Source organism: Amphiura filiformis, chromosome 17, assembly GCF_039555335.1.
Source record: "Amphiura filiformis chromosome 17, Afil_fr2py, whole genome shotgun sequence".
NCBI lineage: Eukaryota > Metazoa > Echinodermata > Ophiuroidea > Amphilepidida > Amphiuridae > Amphiura > Amphiura filiformis.
In genome coordinates, this window is record NC_092644.1 from 13,654,979 (window position 1) to 13,675,185 (window position 20,207).

Here is a 20,207-nt window from a genome sequence, read left to right on the forward strand (position 1 = left end):
GACTATCCCTCCATGTCAACTGCCTATACTGTAGACTTTGGTTATCCTTTCTGTATATGCCATTCCTTCAGGATGAAAATCATCGCCTATATTGAGAACATCTATATCCAACATCCAGATGAACAGCCGGCACACACGATACAAGCCACTAGGAATCAATTGACGTAATCTCTGCTGTAATCTGTTTCACACTTTATACCCCTCCCACTCCCCACCCCTACAAACCCCTTCCCATCCCCCCTCACTAGCTGAGGGTATGATAGCCTCCTATTCTCTCATTAATACTATCAGTTGATGCTGAAAATAGTTCTGACGGCGAATCCATAAGATAGGAATCATCTAAATACATAACATCCACATCGCTATAGTCTGTAAACGAAGACCTACACGTGTCTTCGCGCTTGAGCTCTATCGTCCATAGAGGCATAGGTGTCCGTCTATATCTTCGCTTTCTTCTTACGATGTATATGACAATAATAACGCATAAAATAAGCATAAGGAAGCAGGACACGGCACCTGCTATTAAGTAACTGTCTATTGATTTATCCTCCCAGTTCTTTGATGTGGTGGTTGATTCTGTATAATCTGCATACAAATGGAAAAAGTAAAGAAAAATGTGATTAGTGTAGAAAAGTTGACATCTATTACACAATTTATCCTGATGATATCAAATAATTTGAATATTGCGATATAATACACATTTTATGGAAATTTATAAAAATTTGTAAACTTTTTAAATCTAATGATATGTGTATGTAGCTGGGATGAAACGCCAAACATGAATTGAAAATTTTGACCTTTCATATATTGAAGATATACATATTTTTCCCCAAAAGACCTACATTTTTTGGTGTTTGGGGGAAAATCCATATCTTCAACGCAAAATATGTGTACCGGTTATGATATCATCAGGACATTTCTCTTATTCAAAATACAAAGCGTTATGTCTGATGTGCTCTCAGGTCCCACAAAACATATGTGAAAACACGGGTGAAAACGTCGCTATCCGAGCCCTTAAACAGTCCTTATATTTTTCATGTTCGATCTAGGAAATCAATTAATAAATAATTCAACTTGACAACTAAGTCTGTCACTGCAAAAATACATGCATGATACATCATGCATGGTTTGGTTACAAATGAACACCACATGAATGTTAAAATGAGCTGGCACACATTTCAACATGTGATCTCACTTCCACTTTGACTACAAATGAATGTTAACTGGATGATGATAAAGCAGCAAATGTTTGTCCTGAACATGCTGAACAGTGGCATAGCCATGAAGGCCTAGCTTTAAAACAATCTGTTTGCAAAAATTGCTCCAGTGGTTTGGTATGAGAAGCAAAACCTTGAATAACACCTCACTATTGGCACATTCTCCGATAAAGTGTTCAAAATGCCAAATCTGTGTCGCCCATAGTTTCAAGTCGTATTCAGACTTGTTTTCGTCAGAAAGAAATAACTTTTATTAATATAACTTATACTTAGGAGTTGCTTTCTAAACTGTGTGGGGCTAGAGGTTGTAACATGCCTAGAAAGTATAAAACAATAAAGCTGATTATGCATATCCATTGTTTTTCTCCATGTCGTCAGCCAAGGTGTGTTCCGTATAATGTGTCCCTGCTCACTAAACATGCGTGCATATTTATGGATTATAGGTACTTTTCATTAGCTGGTATCATGCCCTAATTATAAAGTATAAAACATCACAACACAGGTTATTAAATTTTTTCAACAGGTCTTTGAGAGTATGTCGCCAATATTGTTCACAGATACGTTACCATATTTCTAATGGCTAACAATCTATGAAAATAATTGGCTAGATGAATGTTCTCACGTGTGATGGGTCAAGCAGGCTCCATAGTTATATTATATGTGTGGTACATAACACAATGGTTTCAAAGTTTTAAAAAATCAGGTCTATTAATGGCAAAAAGTCCTGACGTTACGTTCATGTCGTCACAGATACATTACCTAAATTCTACTCCCCTCAGAAAAAACGCTGTGATAAATGAAGCAAAATACCATACCAGACTTTAGTACATTGGGTGATGACTGATCAAGTATGGGTATTAAGTCGGTAAATTTTTACACTTGCACGATTAAGACAAAGGTGGGAAAGGGCTTCACAGATACGTTACCACAGATACGCTACCCCCAATACGCTCAAGTAATATTGCTCAAAATGAGGTATTGTTGAAAAATCACCCATGCATTGTTTTGTGTTCTGAAACTATTAAAGGTTACGATTCTGGATGATTTTCATGAATTCTTTGAGGTTGGCATTTTGTCATTCCTGGCCTGAGACCAAACTTGAACACTTTATCAGAGAATGGGCCTTTTATGGTATGTCCGGTTGTGGTTACCATCTTATATCATTTTTTTTGTTCACATATCAAAATGAAATATATCTTGGGTCAGGTGTTACATTTGACTGGGGTAATGATGCTCTATGAGCATTCTTCTGATACCAAAATTGATGAGGAAACATAGGGGATGAGGCTGTTCATCTGGTCACACACATACCTCTAAAGAACCACAAAGTCCAATAATTATTGTAAATCAAATTATTTGAAACCTTTCCAAAAATTGGGCCATTTTTTGTTCAATTTCTAAATCTGAGTACACAAATTGTACTTGCAGTTGGTAATTGGTATCGTAACTAAATCTTTCGATACAGGGGTTGCTATAGATGATATATGATACTATATATTTCTACAGATGGCATTTGTGTCATCTCTTTTTAATAATATCAAATTCAAATGACTCAATGTTACATTTCCTGCTGAGAAAAGATACAATTGCAACACTGATAAAGGAGCACTGAAATGCTTTCCTAATGAATAGAAGCCCAGCAAACAAAATATTTTTTGACATTATTCACAGATATTTCTAAGTAATTATGAATTAATGTTAGATAATATTTCAAACTGACCCCCTTTAAACAAATAAGCCTAATTACATGCATTTCGAGGTTTTCACAAACGTAAAGCAAAATAACTGGAGAAGTTTTTTTTTTTTATTTCATTTGATTTGTTCGAGTAAACCCCTGGGTAACCAAAGAATCTGCATCTGTTAGCTACTGCGTAATCTCCAAATAAGGATGTCCAACACAGGGACATGAAAACAAGAAAGCCTTGTAAGAAGCTTGTGGAGTGTATTTGAACGCAGATACGGGTTGGGAACAGTCAGGGTTTAACAACCTACTCTTTTCAAAATGTTACTGTGAGCTACATGGCCAGTACAGTATATGGCTCTTCTGTACACGAGACGACGGCTTAAACATCCCCTCCAAATGACGGAGTTATCTCATGGGTCATTTACCCAACTGTAAATGCACCGTGGAGAGAGCAGAAGTCTGATTTTAATCTACAGATGTTTTTCCAGGTTCATACCCTAGCAAGTTATCCATTGCAGGGAATCAAGCCCAGGACCTCATACCCCCAAAGCGAGTATTTTTTGGTCATCTTATGGGCCTTGGTGTTTGAATATGAACTATAGCTTCAATTTGGCCAGAATAAAAGCATTTAGTTAGTTTTATCTTCATGCTAAATACCAGATTTTGCTTTGCCACTGGCAGGGTTTATTAGCATATTTTATACTTATTAAAAAATGCCAAAATCTAAATGTTGTTGCATTTTAGCTACTGATTATCCCTTCTGTCCTTTAAAACATATCAATTTATCAAGTTGCTTTCTCTTAATTGCCATTTTCCCATAAGAGTAATGCATGATATGTAAATAAATGTCGCAGGAATAAAAACATACACCCGGATCCATGTCTACAGATATGTACACATGCATGTATTGCTTAGCATATAAATGTATTTCACCGTCCGTTCAATGGCACTAACCAGAGAAGACGTCTTACCCTTCCCATAATCCTTTGCAACATCATATGTCACCTCATTACATCAAATGACACTCCCGTTACATTTGTAGGCCTACAGGTTCCCTTTGTTTTCATATTGAGGATAAACTGGCTAAACATGGGTGGATAGTCAAGAAACGAACACATTTTGAAAGTTTTGGATGTGCTCTGTTCATTGTGGTACATTTTGTCACTATCGACCCATTTTGCACTATAGCAAATCAGTACAGGAAATTGAAATGGAAGAAATGCATTCTGGGAAGTGTAAGATAATCTTCTCTGGGCACTAACTGACTGAAAGCCATTAGACCCGCGCTGTCCAAACAAAATAAAGGTTATCAACGCAGGGGGGTCTCAGTATAAAATGCTATACGGGGATGTGACACTATAATGGCTCCCATTTTCAAACTGGTATAAGAGATGTGAAAAGTAGTTCATAGATGGGTAATTTTTTTCAACAATTTTCTCATTTATCTGGAGATTTACCCAATTTTTTTCATAATTTACCCAAAATCTTTATAAAATTTTTTTTACATTTTGCCCCAATCTCTGGGCTTTGGGTATAGAAATGGATCCCATTTTTTGGTGATAACTGATGGGTCCCCAGTACCAAACCAAACTTGTGAGTACCTCCCCTGGTTTGTCAACTCTTGCTGCATTATCTCTTGTTGCCAGTGAATTCAGATTTGTTGTTGTAGCTGGAAAATCACATGCATGGTGGACTGATCTGACACCACTCTGACAAAATCTGGTCAGTCACCGTCTGACAAATTTTGTTTCATTTCCTACCTGAAAAGGTGAACCGGGCAGAGGGGGTATGTTGCGAATTTGGCTCAAGAATTTTTGCGCACTGGATTTGTGATGTGTAGGAGAATAGGTGCCAAAATATGAAACTTTTTTTCTGAAAAGTTACATGTATAGATAATAATAACAATTAGGGGGGCCTACATCAACCTGTATTTAACCTAAACACAAGCTAAACACCACTGTTTAGCTTGTGTTTAGGTTATATACAAGTTAATGTTTGATATCTAAACATATAATATAAACACAAGCTAAACATGGTGTTTAGGATGGGGGTATAAATAGAGTCCGAAGTTTTCCGTTTTACGGAAAATGCAAGAAAATCACGGAATCAGAGGTACAACACGGAAAATGACATTTTTTGTATGTGACAAAAATTGTTAAAAGATAAGAGAAATAAATGTTAAAAACAATCATGAGTTGTGTATGTCAATTTTTATGATAAAAATACTGTTTAATAATACTGAAATAAAGGTATTTTACCAAGGCACCCCTATATTCCTCCAAACATCGTAACAGTCAGCCTATTATCGTGAGAATATTCCAAACAGAGCATATTGATCGCGAATATTCGCGATATTGAACACCTTATTTTGACATTATATCATTGTTTATACATTTTAAGCTTTATTCATGAAACACGGATTTACAAATTTTAGAACACGGATTACAACACAGAAAATGGATTTTAGAAAACGGTAAACTTCGGACTCTAGTATAAGTGTTTAGGATTCGTTAAGATACATGTACAAATTTTGAAGTGTGCTAACTTGTAAACCAAAGGGACGGTGTTGAATTTATTTTGGATTTGTGATGTTTAGCAGTACAGGTTTCCAAAAACACCAATTGTCTTAAGGGCTGGGGTATGAACGTTGGACAGTATTTATTTTGGGACATCAGAGCACATCAGACATATCGAATTGCATTCTGAATACGAAGAATGTCATTCTGATATCAAATAATTTTGATTTTTGAAATTCGCAATTTAATACACATTTTATGGCAAATCATTAAAATTGATATTTTTGATATTTAACAGTACTTGAAGTAAACTTTAGAAATCTGATGATTTATACTTAAAGTGTATGTAGGTGGGATGAAAATCGACGATCAATTGAAAATTTTGACCTTCAGATTGAAGATATGGATTTTTTTCCCAAAACACCAAAAAAATTAGGTCTTTTTGGGAAAAAAATCCATATCTTCAATATGAAAGGTCAAAATTTTCAATTGACCGTCCGGCTTTTCCTCCCTGCTACATACACTTTAAGAATATAACATTAGATTTATATAATTTACTTCGAGGACTGTTATATATCAAAAATTTGAAAAATATCAAAACTGTTCCAAAGATAAGACCTCATTTGTGTAAATAATTTTTTTACATGCATATTAAGCTATTTCGTGCCCATATGGAAAAGTAGTCTCTTTTGCTCAAATAAAAGGGGTCCCACAGTTAAGCAATGGGAGAAAATTGTCTTTTTTCTCTTTCAACTTCAATTATTATGAAGGGAAAGTCTTTAATTTTTTGGCTCACTCTTAATTGTCTCATGTATTAAACTTTACTTCCCCCGATTTTCAAGGAAATCTGATGAAAGACCTCGTCGTACAGGAGCACTAAACACAGCAAGGTATTCCCAAAATCTCACTCGATTTACGGCGAAATACACTGACATGCACCCCGTGTCATTAAAGTAGCATGCTATAGACGGCCCTCACTTGATTAAAGAAAGTCCGATTGACTTGTCTCAAACTGTATTTCCTAGATATACTTTACCAGATTTTACTCTCTAAAAAGGAATCTGATTGGTTACAAAGTGCCGTCGTACCGGGGCTGTAGGAAAAACCATACCCTCTTCCGTACAGCCCTGCTTTAGCGTGTTGTGTGGTAATGTATGCATTGTGCATTGACCTCGAACGCCTCTGTACACACAGCGTGCACACACTGGAGTCGAGTATAATTTATTTAAAGAGACTTTCATGGGAAAACTTTTCCATATGTATGGCACGAAATAGAATAGGGTTAATATACTTTTGAATCTCATTTGGGCTAAACATCCATCTTCAAGTGAGTGAGCGGTAAATAACAATTAACAACACATTTTACATGCGTGTTGGTCATATAATGAAAGGCAGAAAAATAATGAATAATGAAAAAGTTACCTCACTTGTTTTCAGAAATTATGTGACGGGGAAACTCAAAATTGACTGTTAGTGGCCTAATATGTTGTTGGGAGTCTACATTGCTGCTCTGCTAGTTTGGTAAGATTAGTATAACTATGTTTGATGAGAAGAACAAACCTTCCCCTTTCCCATTTCCTTCCCCCATTCTCCCTCAATCAATGATGGGGTGCCTGAAGACCCCAATGTCAAAATTGCTTTCATCAACATTTAGTATTCCAGAGTGTGTCACCATTAGATTCCTTGATTGTAGCTCATGGTTCATGCTACTATTAAACTATAAGTTTTGATTAATTAAAGATTTCTTCTTTGCAAGTCCAATTGAAACACTTACTGTATGGGACGTTTCAAGAGCTAAGGTCTGCTCTTTTCAAGGAATCCATTTGGATCCGGAGGCGGGGCACCCAATCTATGAACAGAGTTGATGGCACATTCAAATTAAGCCACCTTTATGATGTATTGATTTCTGGTGATGACAGTGCTACTTCAATCAATACCAACAAGAAGTCAACTGGCAACCCAAGCAGATCAGTGCATCATCTGGCTGATGAAAAGAGCAGACCTTAGCTCTTGAAACGTCCCATACAGTAAGTGTTTCAATTGGACTTGCAAAGAAGAAATCTTTAATTAATGGAATACTACAGTCCTGATGAACTTAATCAAGAATATAAGTTTTGAATTATTAAAGGAGGATTTCGTGATCCTAGCATCCTCTTTTTATGACATTTTTCAGTACATATCCACGAAAAAAGCCTATTCCCAAAATTTCAGTTGATTCCGATTTTGCGTTTGCGAGTTATGCATGATTATGTGTATTACACTGCTCCATAGACAATGCGTTGTAATTTCGTTCTGGTGCACCAGAACGAAATTCAAATTTCACGATATCTTTGCAAAACGAATTAATCTGCAAGAAATATTTTGTACATAAACATTATGTAGCCAGAGGTTTCCAGTGATATAAAAATCTCAACTTTTTTGAGAAAAGTGAGGGGATGAGGCTGTGGATCACGAAATGCCCCTTTAAACTACACATTGCACCTTTGTGTTGTGGATAAATACTTTCAAACTAAAATTTAAAAAGAAAAAAAAATAGAGATGAATTTAGCATGATTTGGGCTCAAATTGAAATCAGTTATGACTTATAGTGTTTATCAAGCATGACACAGATATAGTGATGTAATAAGTTTTCATGATATTACAGACCCTGTTCCTTCTGTTTTTAATTAGAAAACTTACACAGGTTTCCCCATAATTGGAATGGTTGACATAAATGTTTGACATCATGTTTTTTTTTCTATATTTTAAATCGCATTGATAATTATTTCTAAAATTTCTAGCAATGGCAAACTGAACATGGGGAAGGGGGAAGTTACCCCTGGCTTTGTCATGTGCCTTTTCCTTTTACTATCCTGATGTTGCCCAAAAAATTATATTTACTTGTCGATTCTCCCAACAAAGCCACTATGGAATCAAGGTGACGGGCGCTGACAGGACAACCTCAAAATTGCCCTAAATTGAATTTAATGCATTTATTTTTAAAAAAATATGGCTTAAATTATTGAAATGAATACAAACTCAAAATGAAAATTATTTAAACATATGATCTATTGTATAGCTATTTTATCTTCATTTCATCACTACAAGGCCTTGCTTTGTATGGTTTCCTTGTACTATTTCCTGATATATTATGTATCAGTCACTAGTCTCAAATCTAAATAGCAACAATTTGATATGGTTAAATTGCTTGAAGGGGAACTCTATAAGCCTATACAGTATAGCAAGAATTTTTTTTGACATTTTCATTTTATAGTTGAGTTTTTTGACTGAATATTAAAAGCTGTGAGAATGTTGTCCCCAGAAGAAATCTTTAGAAATACAAATTCAACAGGCCTCAAGGATGGTAGTTGGTACACTGAATAGATTAAAGGGACATTGGCCTTTTGCAGCCACTTTCAATGGAAAACGTTCAGATTAAGAAAATTATCAATATATTTCAACTACAACAAGGGGGGTAACAGAAGCTCAATACCCCCCCATAATTTTGGTGTAGGGGTTTGAATACCCTTCAGCCTCCCAATAATTCCAGGTGTCCCCCTTTGGCACTCCCCAGAATAGGTCACCAACTAAATTTGGGGTTATCATCCTCCCCACCCTCTCCCCCTCCATATTGACTTATGATATTTTAAGCATACTGGCGACTATTATTAATTATTGTCCATAAAAATCAAAAATATTATTATTATTATTCAGTAAATTTTGTCAAAATTCAGTTTGTTTGAATTGAAACTTTAAATAGTCACAATAATGTGGGTTTTTTTTTCAAATGTTTGCAAGCGTTTGCAAGCTGTTGCAACCAAATCATATGCTTGTTTAGCTAAGTGGCTTGAAGATGGCATTGACTATGGAACTAGAACCTTGACAAAATACTTTGAAATGTCATCAGACTACAAAAGGAAGCCATCAGAGTCAGTTATCAGAGTAGTTAGGTTAGTTTGCATATCACTGAAGGCATTTTGAAGGCTAGGAATCAACTGCTCAGTGCCAGAAGTGGGCAAATGTAATAGCTGCCACATGAACATTTGGCAATTTACACACAGTATATTGTACTCATCTACACATAGCAACTACACATGGCAGCTATTGCACTTACCTACTTCTGGCACTGAGCAATCAAATTATGCAATCCAATGGCATAAAATATTCATGAAACTATTTCAGACTAAATTTTCTACACATAACAAATTGCTATAGGAACAAATGTTCCACTTTAAAGAAACATGACAGTCTGATCACACACCTGCATAATACAGTGGCAGAGCATAGCACTTGTTCAGTGCCTGTATATGGGACCATGAAAACCCCTCTCTGACATTACAAAATCCACTCGGCGCTACGCGCCTCGATCCCAGCCGAGGAACTAGAGCTAGTTCTAGCAGAGCACTGAATATTTTCTCTGGGGGAAATGGCAGGGGGGAAGTGAAATTCTGAGGGGCAAGAATTTGAAAAAAATTGGGCAATTTTGGCCCTAATAGGACAATTTTGAACTGGATTTTCTGTGATTTTTTTTGTCCTGAATGGGGAAGAGGGGCACTCGGTCACCTCCAGCACTTCCCTCTGGTTATGCCATTGACTGATCATTTATCTCTGTGCACAAAAAAATTATGTTGTAAAATTAAATTTTTATCCAAAAAAGATAACCCTAATGTTATTTCAGCTTTTTGGTGAAGGGAAGGAAAGAAGGAAGGAGGCAGAAAGAAGATGAAGAGAATGCACATTTTCTCTGCCCCAGTTTTAAACCACTGACCCCTCGGCTGCAGAGGACAAGACCAGATATAGCAAGCCATGAGTTTGAACGTTGCCTGGCCAATGTTTTCATGTGTATCTGTGTTTGTGTTATTTTGCAATCTGATCAAGATAGTTAGTAGCCTAGTCAATTCATGGGGTGGTATTTTGTGATATTTGTAATGTTAGGATTTTTAAATCACTTTGAAGTTGTTTTATACATCTCGATTTTTAGTAAGAAAATTATTATTTTGAAAAAAAAAGCATGAACAGAAATGGAAGGACAATAATTAAAACTAACAAGAAATTTGGGCCATAAAGTTGTGGATTATAGAGGTTATTCATGTTACTCATGTGTGACTTCTAACAAAAGGCGCTGGTTCCCGTAGTATTCCTCATTCAAACCAATTCAATGCACGACCTCGGAGTTATTTGCATTACTTTGACTGGCTATTTTGAAGCAGTCATGGTTGCACATGCAGGTACTTCTTTTGAAAATCCTAAACAAGGCATAGCAGTCGTCGCTGATAGGATATACAGCTTATAGAACACGGATAACCTCTATTGTAGCACAATGTAAACACCAGAATTGATGTTCCATACACTGTCATGTACCGCTCATCTGCTTATCATTATTTGCTTTTTTTTAATAATCTCACCAATTGTTTTAACTTTTGTTTGCAATCATTCATTCCGAGCTGCAATGAGCCATGTGATTGGTCCATCAAACACACCGGTTCTTCTATGTATCAAGCCGAGTCTAGAGCGGAGAGTTTCAGCTCGTTGCTTCCTCGATTTCATGCTCACTGGCTTCTGTCCAATATCATCATTGCATTGTCATTTGGTATATGTGCCATATACCCTTCCCAGAATCCTTTGCAATATGACACATCACCTCATTACAGCAAATGTCACTCCCAATACATTTATTCCCTTCGCTTTTCATGTTGAGAATAGACTGGCTAAGCATGGGTTGATATTCAAGAAATAGACATATTTTGCAAGATCTGGATGTGCTCTGTTCATTCAGGTCACTATCAACCCATGTTGCACTAGATAGCAAATCAGTACAGAAAATTGAAATGGAAGAAATGCATTGTGGGAAGTGTAATGTATCTTCTCTGGGTATGCACTTGTTAGAGCAGATTCCCTTCTTTCATAGAATCAAAGGACAATTCAATACTATATGTATTTAAGATTTGATTATTGGTGCAGCCAATGGTGAATCTTTATGGGATATTCCAGTTGAAATCCAAACACCCCCTACCTTAATCTCTCACACAGGGGGTATAGATTTTAAATGCAGTCATACATTCAGTAATGTTGCTACATTTTCCAAGCTTTCAGTGATATTTTTAGGTCATTTTAGCTTTTCAGAAAAAGAAGAAGAAAAAAATCCTGATGACTGACCCTACTTAAAAGTCTGTCATGCTTTTTTATTTCCTGGTCTTAAGAAACTCAGATAACGGTCAATTTTATGAGGTTTTCAAGTTCTGGTTAAATCAAAGGAACTAAATCTTCTGAAAACACTTTGAGGGTAACTCAAAACCTTATGACTTTCCAAAGGTTTCAGCTCTAACACAGTAAATAACTTGAAATTATTGCAACAAATAACTTGAAATTGTTGCAACAACAGCTTTAAATAAGTTTTTAGTGGCTTTATAATCACAAATTGTGTTATGAGTTTCATGTTGTTTTCACATTCTCCTTCTGCACTTAATTTGATAAATTTTGAAAGCTTTTCAAGGAAACATAATTCAGGTGTGCTTTTGTCCAAAACATTTTGTGGAATAATACTTAAAATACATTTCTCTTGAAAACTATTCTTAGAACTATATACAACAGCTCCTTCCTAGAAAATAAATATTGTCTGCGGCTTCTGCTGTTCATTTACAAACCTACTGGCGTTCAAAAGGATGCCTTGTTTATTTTTTATTAATATTGTTATTGATAGGTTTATTTTATATCATATATTGTTTTTGTTTGTTTTTTGATTGGACATAAGCTTTTAGTACTGTATTCCAGGGGTCCTCAACTAAATTCCTTAAAGTGTCAATTTAAAATGTAGACAATTCTAAAGTGCCATTATATCCATGAGGGCAGAGGAGATTGACGAACAGGTAGTGGGGTCCATGGGTTCGCTTATGGCCTTTGTGGGGTCCATGAGCAACTCCCCGGTGAAGATCCAGGGGGTAGTACCCCCAGAAACTTTTGTATTTTAGCATTTTTATATGGCTTCATATGTCTCTCCTTGAATATGGTTTCTTGATTAATGAAGGTAAAAATGCATCTTTTCTTCCCTTGCTAGCTGCTGTGCGCTGTTTGGAATGCCGCACTGTACCACTGTAAGTGGTGCATGCTGCCAGTTGTGAATACCTGCTGTATTCACTTTATTTCCTTCCTATTTATCTCTTTGCATAAAATAACAATATTGATAAAAACGTACACAAGGCAACCTTTGCTATCATGTTTTGCGTTTGAAATATTCATTATATAACTCGATTATTGCTTCAAGATTGATTTTTTTCTAGGTCCTATCACAGCCACATTCAAACGTTGATGGTTCTGCCCTAAGGTTCCACTACCACTGCCCTCGCGATCTTGGGCATGTCAGCATAAATATACCTTTTTTCCCAAAACCAATCCAACCTTGATAAGCACCCTCTTCAGCAGTTTTCAAGTGACAACTTTGGTTTGTTTTCAAGTGACAACTGCCTATGCACCCCCTTTTCAATAAAGCTGTACAATCAAATTCTGTCAAATGTTGAAATAAAATTACCATCTATATCAGGGTGTTAGCTAACCACCCATCCACCCGGGGGGGGGGGTACTCAAGTTTGGTTTTGGTAGGGACGTGCCGCTGAGAATTTGAAAGTGGACCCATAAATATACCAAATTTTCAAGAAATTTGGACCCATTGATATACCAAAAGTCAAAATTTTCGGCCGAATTTAACCCAAATTGTCTTAGTTTTTACAAATTTTCCCAAAATTTTGGGGAAATTTTGAAAATTTTCGCTAGATTAAGGAAAAATTGGGCTATTTTCCGAAAAAATTGAGAACATTTTGAAAAAAGGACCCATTCATATACCAAAATATGCTTTGAAAAAGGGGTCATTGATATACCAAGAGGCTGAAAATGCTACCCATATTTGCGGCACGTCCCGTATGGTCATTTGTACTGAGTACCCCCGGCCATCCACCCATCATTTTGGATGAGCAGTTTGCTTCTGGGACAGGCAAAATCAATTGCTGCGACCTGCTAAATTCTACAAGTAATGCTTGAATAAGTTCTGTGGAACAAACAAGACCACACAAACAAATCAAGGCTAGAGCAACAGCTATTTGAACTGACTGGGCTCCAAGAAGGGGCACTGGTTTCGCTTTTTGTTTTCAGGGTCAAATTTTGGACAGGCAGTTTTGGTGAAAATGACGGGCGCTTGTCAAATCCTAGCCAAGACCCTGCCTTGGGTTGCTTTCAAAAGTGTCAAATTGAATACACTCCACTTTAATGTAGCATGACTTTTTTCCACTACCACATCGAATCTTATTAGCACCCTCCCCTATTTGTTGAAGTGCCCGTACATCAGTGTTCTGTCTAAGCACCCTCCCCCACCCTCTTATGTACCTGTCCACCTAAATTCTGTCAAATGCTTTTAAATAATAATAATTATTATTTCATCACCCCCCCCAATTAAGACACTCTAAATAGATGAAAAAACTACTTAGGGAAAGTGGAATGAATGACAAGAGCACAGGTCGTATTCACTTTGACCCAAATTCATACTTGCTTTTGATATGTCAATTCCATTCTTGAAACATAGAACAGAGCAGTCACAGGGACTTTATTTACTCTGGCATTTTTGTCACAGCAATCAACAGAGCCGCACTTTGTTGCAGAGTCTATTATAATAGGTTAGACTTTTTGATGTCTGCTGCAGAGTATAGTCAACTGTGAAATTACATCTGAGAATGGAAAGATGCACCACTAGAGTAACTGCAACAGGAAAAATTTTAGATGAGAATAGCCCTTAATTGATATTTTAGGCCCCATGTCAGTCCGGAAAATGTCTGAAGTTGAGTACAAATGGTCCTTGATTGATACTTTAGGCCCCATGTCAGTTTGGAAAATGTCTCCGAAGTAAATTGGCACATTTTGCATGAGGCAAAAAAAAAATATTGTTGTGTTGCCCTCAAGTGGAAAAATGGGAAATTTGGGTAGGACGGTCGGATTATTAATTTTTTTTTATTAATTTTTTTTTTTTAAACCTTCAGTTTTTAAAAATCCCCTCAAATATTAAATAATGCTTGTTCAATTAGGGGACATTTGTCAATTTTGACTTCTGGATACCTGTTAGACAACAATTAAAGACTAGTCTTACAATAAAATATTAATTTTAAGTGAAATTTTTGTGGCTGCAGCCTAATGACTTCTTAAATTAATGCCCCAGCTTCATTTTTGGGGAGGAAGAAGGAAAGTTTTAAGAAAGAAGGAGAGAAAAAAAAATTTCTTGGGTGCCACACCAGGGCACTGGCCTACCTTGCCACGGGGGTCTAGCGTGGCAGGCCAAGCTTTCCATGGCCATATGACTGTTAGCATGATGATGCAATCGCATCACGTGGATACCCGCATGTGCATATGCTTTGTGAATTGAGGTTTTTTGATGTTTGGTTCGGTTTAATAGGGTTAAGATACTTACGTTGTAAACTACAATTTGTGGCTGACCTGGTACCCCTGTTCTTTTTACTACATGGCGTTAATAACAAACATTGTCCGGTGAATATATTACATTGTCTTGAATCTAGTAGTTTACTGAGAGCATCCTCTGTTGATTTGCATTGGCACGAGCGGCATGATCCATCTTGGTGGAGATACTGGCTTGGTTTGCACATCTGATTACACATGTATGACCATGAGGTTCGCTGAATACACTGGTTGCACATTCTTTGTACTGCTTTGGTCTGTGAAGACACTGTGAAAGAGGAAAATGAAATTTTTTTTGTCATCTTTATGCCTGCATTCGCAGCATGCAACACAGTAGCTGGGGGCAAGAGAGGGCATGTGTCATAAATGCCATCATGGAGGTGCCAAATCTACCAATTCAGTGCTCCCTAGATTGATCTTGCAACCCCTCCAAGCAGAGAACCATTTTAAAACCAAAAATTAACTTGATCATAACCAAGTGTATTTGTGCAGATATCAGAAATTGTGAGGGGGTGCTATATCTACTACATTGTACCTTCATGCCCGGTGCCACTGTATTTAAGAATCCTTCACTTTGCACCCTGACTAAACACAGGCCAGTAGGCAGGGGGTAAGGGTGCAGTTGCACAATTGCACCCTATAGCCAAAAAAGAAATCCTCCAAAAGTCGTCTTTAAACAGTAAATTTTTACCATAAAAAGATAACTTATGGAGGATTTCTTTTTGAAAAGAAATATCAATAGCAAGGGACCACTTTTTCATGTTTTTAATTTTTAGGGGGAAAGGTTTGTCACTTTTACCGTGTAAAGTCCACTTTGCGCATACAAGGGATTTTTTTTTGAGGGGGTGGGGGTCAGCATTTTCGAAAATCTATGGTGGACCTGACTATAATGCATCAAACATGTCGAACAAAATCACAACATAGTGCAAAGAGTATTTTGGACTTAGAGAAGAAATAAAATACAATATGAAAAGTGTTGTTTTTCAGCAAATAATATTGATAAGAACATGCTCAAGAGGACATGATGATATTATTATCTATTTTAAAGGTCACCTCTTCTTATACCTTCTATTAAAATACCCTCTCCATCTGAATTTCATTGAAAGACAGATTTTAACATCTGCTTCTGGTTTTCTAAGCCAGATTTACAAAATGTCAAGTCATCAATCTTATCTTGTCTCATTTTATGTATTCAATAGCCAATAACATAAGCGCAGATATCCTCTTTTGTAAACCTTTTATTAATAGCGACATTTAATTTTTACAGAAAAAAGCTTTAATTTTTTTCGGATTAGCATGGGGGTTGCGCCTAGCCCGTTACGGCTTTAAGTAGTTAATATCTTTATTTACAGCATTTACAGCATTCTCAAATTATTAGTATGTAGGCCTATTTCATTCAGCAATTGGGGGCAGAATCCCCTAAATTAGAGTCACGCGGTAGCTTGACCAGCAAGTTTTAAAAAAAACGACTGATAAAGAAGAATAAACAGATGCACAGCGAGACTATATTTACACGGAACAAAACGCTATTGTTCTATGATATTTTTCGCTGGGTACAAAATATATCTAAAACCATGCTAAATCGTATTTACTGTCAAAAGTGTCATATTTTAATAACTCTTTATTTCAAAAAGTTACACGAATCTTACAGTCAATCCGATTGTTTGATAATAAACAAACATTCTTGCTTTATTTCACGCAGTATTTCATAGCCAAAATTAGTGGCAAATCATAGCTAATCATACTGATAACCACAATCTTTCGACACTGCTACAGCCATACATGGCTGTCACTGTCGCACTAATTTTTCAGATTCACTTTCAAATATACCCAGGCATTTTCCTGGATACCCTACATACAAATTCTGGACCCCATTCGCCAAAAAATCAAGTTTTTCACAATTCTTTTATTCTTTCCGACCACAGCATATATTCATATTAATAAATACTCCACTTTCACACATCGTAATAACGGGACGCCCCGTGGCGAAGTGGTTAAGGCCATGGACTTCTAATCCATTTATGAATTTTTGCTCAAGTTCAAACTTCCCACCACTTTTTTTTTTAATGTTTTATTAATCAATTTATTGTCGTAAATCAAGAATAACACCATTTCGAACATCCATTGCTATTGTGATATTATTATTTTTTTCATCAAACAAACATTTTTTATTCACATTTAGGCCTAGGCCTTGGGCCTACTTTCACCATCCAGATGCTATCACCATGCCTGACTATCATGGCATCTTCGTCATTTAAAACACCGAAATTTATTTATTATTTATTATTTATTTATCAGTGTCTCTGTTCACAGCTCAGACTGAAATTATATTTGATATAAATATTATAAATGAAAATCACAAACCGCGAAAGATCGCCAACAACTGCCGCTGAATATTGATATCCAACTAGATTTCCCCACAGGGCTAAAGGGCAGGACTTAATTAGGGGACTTAAAATCAAAAAGCGCGAAAGATCGCCGACAACCGCCGCTAATAGGGGTATCCAACTAGATTGCCCACTTGAGGGCTACAAAGAACTACAAACCGCGAAATTTGGATATCCAGCCAGATTGCCCGCAGGCATATCGATTATATGGATATCCAACAAATTAAGACCACAAACCGCGAAAGATCGCCAACAACTGCCGCTCAATATTGATATCCAAGTAGATTGCCCCACAGGGCTATAAAGAACCACAAACCGCGAAATTTGGAACCACGAATACGGATATCCAACAAGCTTAGACTATAAACTAGCTCCCGATAGAGGGCAGGGCTTGATGAGGGAAATTAAAACCACGATATTCAACTATATTGCCCGCTGGGCTACAAAGAGCCACAAACCCCAAATTGGGATATCCAATTAGATTGCCCGCAGGCCTATCGATTATTCGATTATAAAGAACCACAAACCGCGAAAGATCAACAACAACTGCCGCTAATATTGATACCAACTAGATTGCCCCCGCAGGGCTATAAAGAACCACAAACCGCGAAATTTGGATATGCAACTAGATTGCCCCACAGGGCTTCAAAGATCCACAAACCACGAAATATGGATATTCAACAAGCTTAAACTATAAATTAGCTCCCGATAGAGTGCAGGGCTTGATGAAAACCACAAACCACGAAAAGATCGCCGACAACCGACGCTTAATAGGAATATTCAACTAGGTTGCCCCGAAGGGCTACAAAGAACCACAAACCGCGAATTGGATATGCCCAGGCAGGGCTACAAAGAACCACCAACATTAAAACACGATTATCTGGGGCATTTAGACGCTTCCGTAGTATAGGCTTAAATATATGCGCATTTACCAGTTGCGACATGAAGTAGGCCTAAATCGGATTTACTCTATGTGTGTCTCTCTGGCATTGTCAACATTGGGTGTGTGTTGTTCATATTTACATTTTATTTACATATTTACGTAGCCTTGAATAATTAAAGTATATTAAAATGTTTACTGATCATTGTGTACGCCTCTGAACATTACAGTCACGCGTGACGAGCAAGTTTTAAAAATAAACGACTGATAAAGTTTTGTTTAATTATTCATTGTCATGAATCAAGAATGGCAACTTCAAACATCCATTTTTCGTTTTTTTTTTTTTATGGTGCACTTCATAACCTGACTTTCCAAGCTTGGAGCTGCTTGGCTACATTCATAAAAAGAAAAGAAATCTACCAAAAAAACGTTGACAACGTAAAGAAATCAGCAAGTTTAAAAAAAACCACCTCGGCTCACTTTTTGAAACTTGGTCCCATTTGAACACCAACAGCAAATCAGTGTTTTTATTTTATTTCAACAGAATACAGCGTTTCCAACAAGATTACAAACAAGCCTACTTGTTATTTGTTTAATTCAATCATTAATCATGATATTATAAAACAAAACACAAAAAGATATTGGCTTATCATGCAAGAACAAGATAATAACCGTTCAGGTCGCTCCAGAAAGCTTACAAATTAATATCGCATCTGCACATTAAAGATACATAACACTTCTGGAAATGTTTTAAATTGATGTAAATATGATAAAGTTTAAATCAGTACCTTTTACAAATGGGACCAAGTTTCAAAAAAGTGAGCCGAGGTGGGTTTTTTAAACTTGCTGATTTCTTTACGTTGTCAACGCTTTTTTTGGTAGATTAACTTATTACATGTGGGGGCAGAGGCTCCAGAAGATGTTAAATATTGGGGGTCTGCCTAATGGTGCCTGGCCCAAATTATTGGGAGTGGGGTCAATGGTACTTTTCCATAGCCACCAAAATTATTGGGGAGGGGGGTGGGCCCCCTGGTTCTGGAGTCACTGGGGGTTCACCACTAGTCTGTTTTACTTTCCTATCACTCATTTACACACCTGCAAGAGCCTTATTAAAGTGCACATCCCAATAGCCCGGGGTCACTCCAGTACACCATCCGCGATAATCAACTTTTGAAAAGCAGCCTAAACATTTAGGGTGTTTAGGGTGCCTCAACGCATTGGCGTCACTGCCACACCAGGGTGAAAAATATTATAGGCACTGGTCAAAATGTCCCCTCTCACCCCACCCCAGATGTACCCAGCCAACTTAACCATATAGTTTAACTTACTGATGGCACTGTGGCATTTTGTAGCAATATCCATACAATCACACTGTTTGCAACCTCTTTTTGTGAAGCTATGATATCCAACTAGGCACTGGTCACATTTTGGTCCTCCTACTCCTGTCTGGCATTGACAATTACCATAACTGCAAAAAGAAAAAGAAAACAATGCAAAATTTAGAACTTTTCCTTATTCCTTTCTAAAAACCACTGTACACTCTCAAAAGGAAGACCACTGTGTCAAAGGTCACTTCCAGAATTCCTGTCCACAAGTTGTTATGGCAGCGCGGATGTGATCAATTGCATATTTATAAATACGTATTTATAAATATAGTTGTAGCATACTGTTTAATGATTACTTGATACTGATAAACATGATGAATGCAGGCATGAGGAAACGAAGGAACAAAACTAAAGAATAGACAGAAAAGTGAGATGAAGCAATGAAGATGGAATGTATAAGGGAAAATCCAGAAAGTTAAAAAAATATCATAAAATATGACACCAATAACATAATATTTTGCCTTCATAAATAAATCTCAATGACAATTAATAATCTATGATCAGTAAATTGATATTTTTGTAGGTCATTTTAATAACCTCAAGTGCTCATCAATAAATAGGTGAAGAACAATAACTACAATGCACCAAGTGGCACGCTCCCTCCCATTGGCATGAAAAGTTGATGCTGTCAAGGTTGCCAAACCCATGATTTGGTAGCCCAATTGGGTGGCTTTTGACCATTTCATGCTCAATGGAAACCATGGTTAAG

General features: G+C 36.8%; 1 protein-coding gene across 1 annotated transcript in view; it reads right to left on the reverse strand.

Annotated features, from left to right (window-relative positions):
* Positions 1–244: 244 nt before the first annotated feature.
* The window catches only part of LOC140136962 (uncharacterized), a 90,147-nt gene continuing 70,184 nt past the window's right edge, over positions 245–20,207 (reverse strand). The window contains exons 3-5 of the mRNA XM_072158626.1: positions 19,442–19,581; positions 14,842–15,114; positions 245–585 (exon numbers count right to left, since the gene is read on the reverse strand). Of these exons, the coding sequence (XP_072014727.1) occupies positions 245–585; positions 14,842–15,114; positions 19,442–19,581 (754 nt within the window). The remainder of the gene's footprint in view (positions 586–14,841; positions 15,115–19,441; positions 19,582–20,207) is intronic.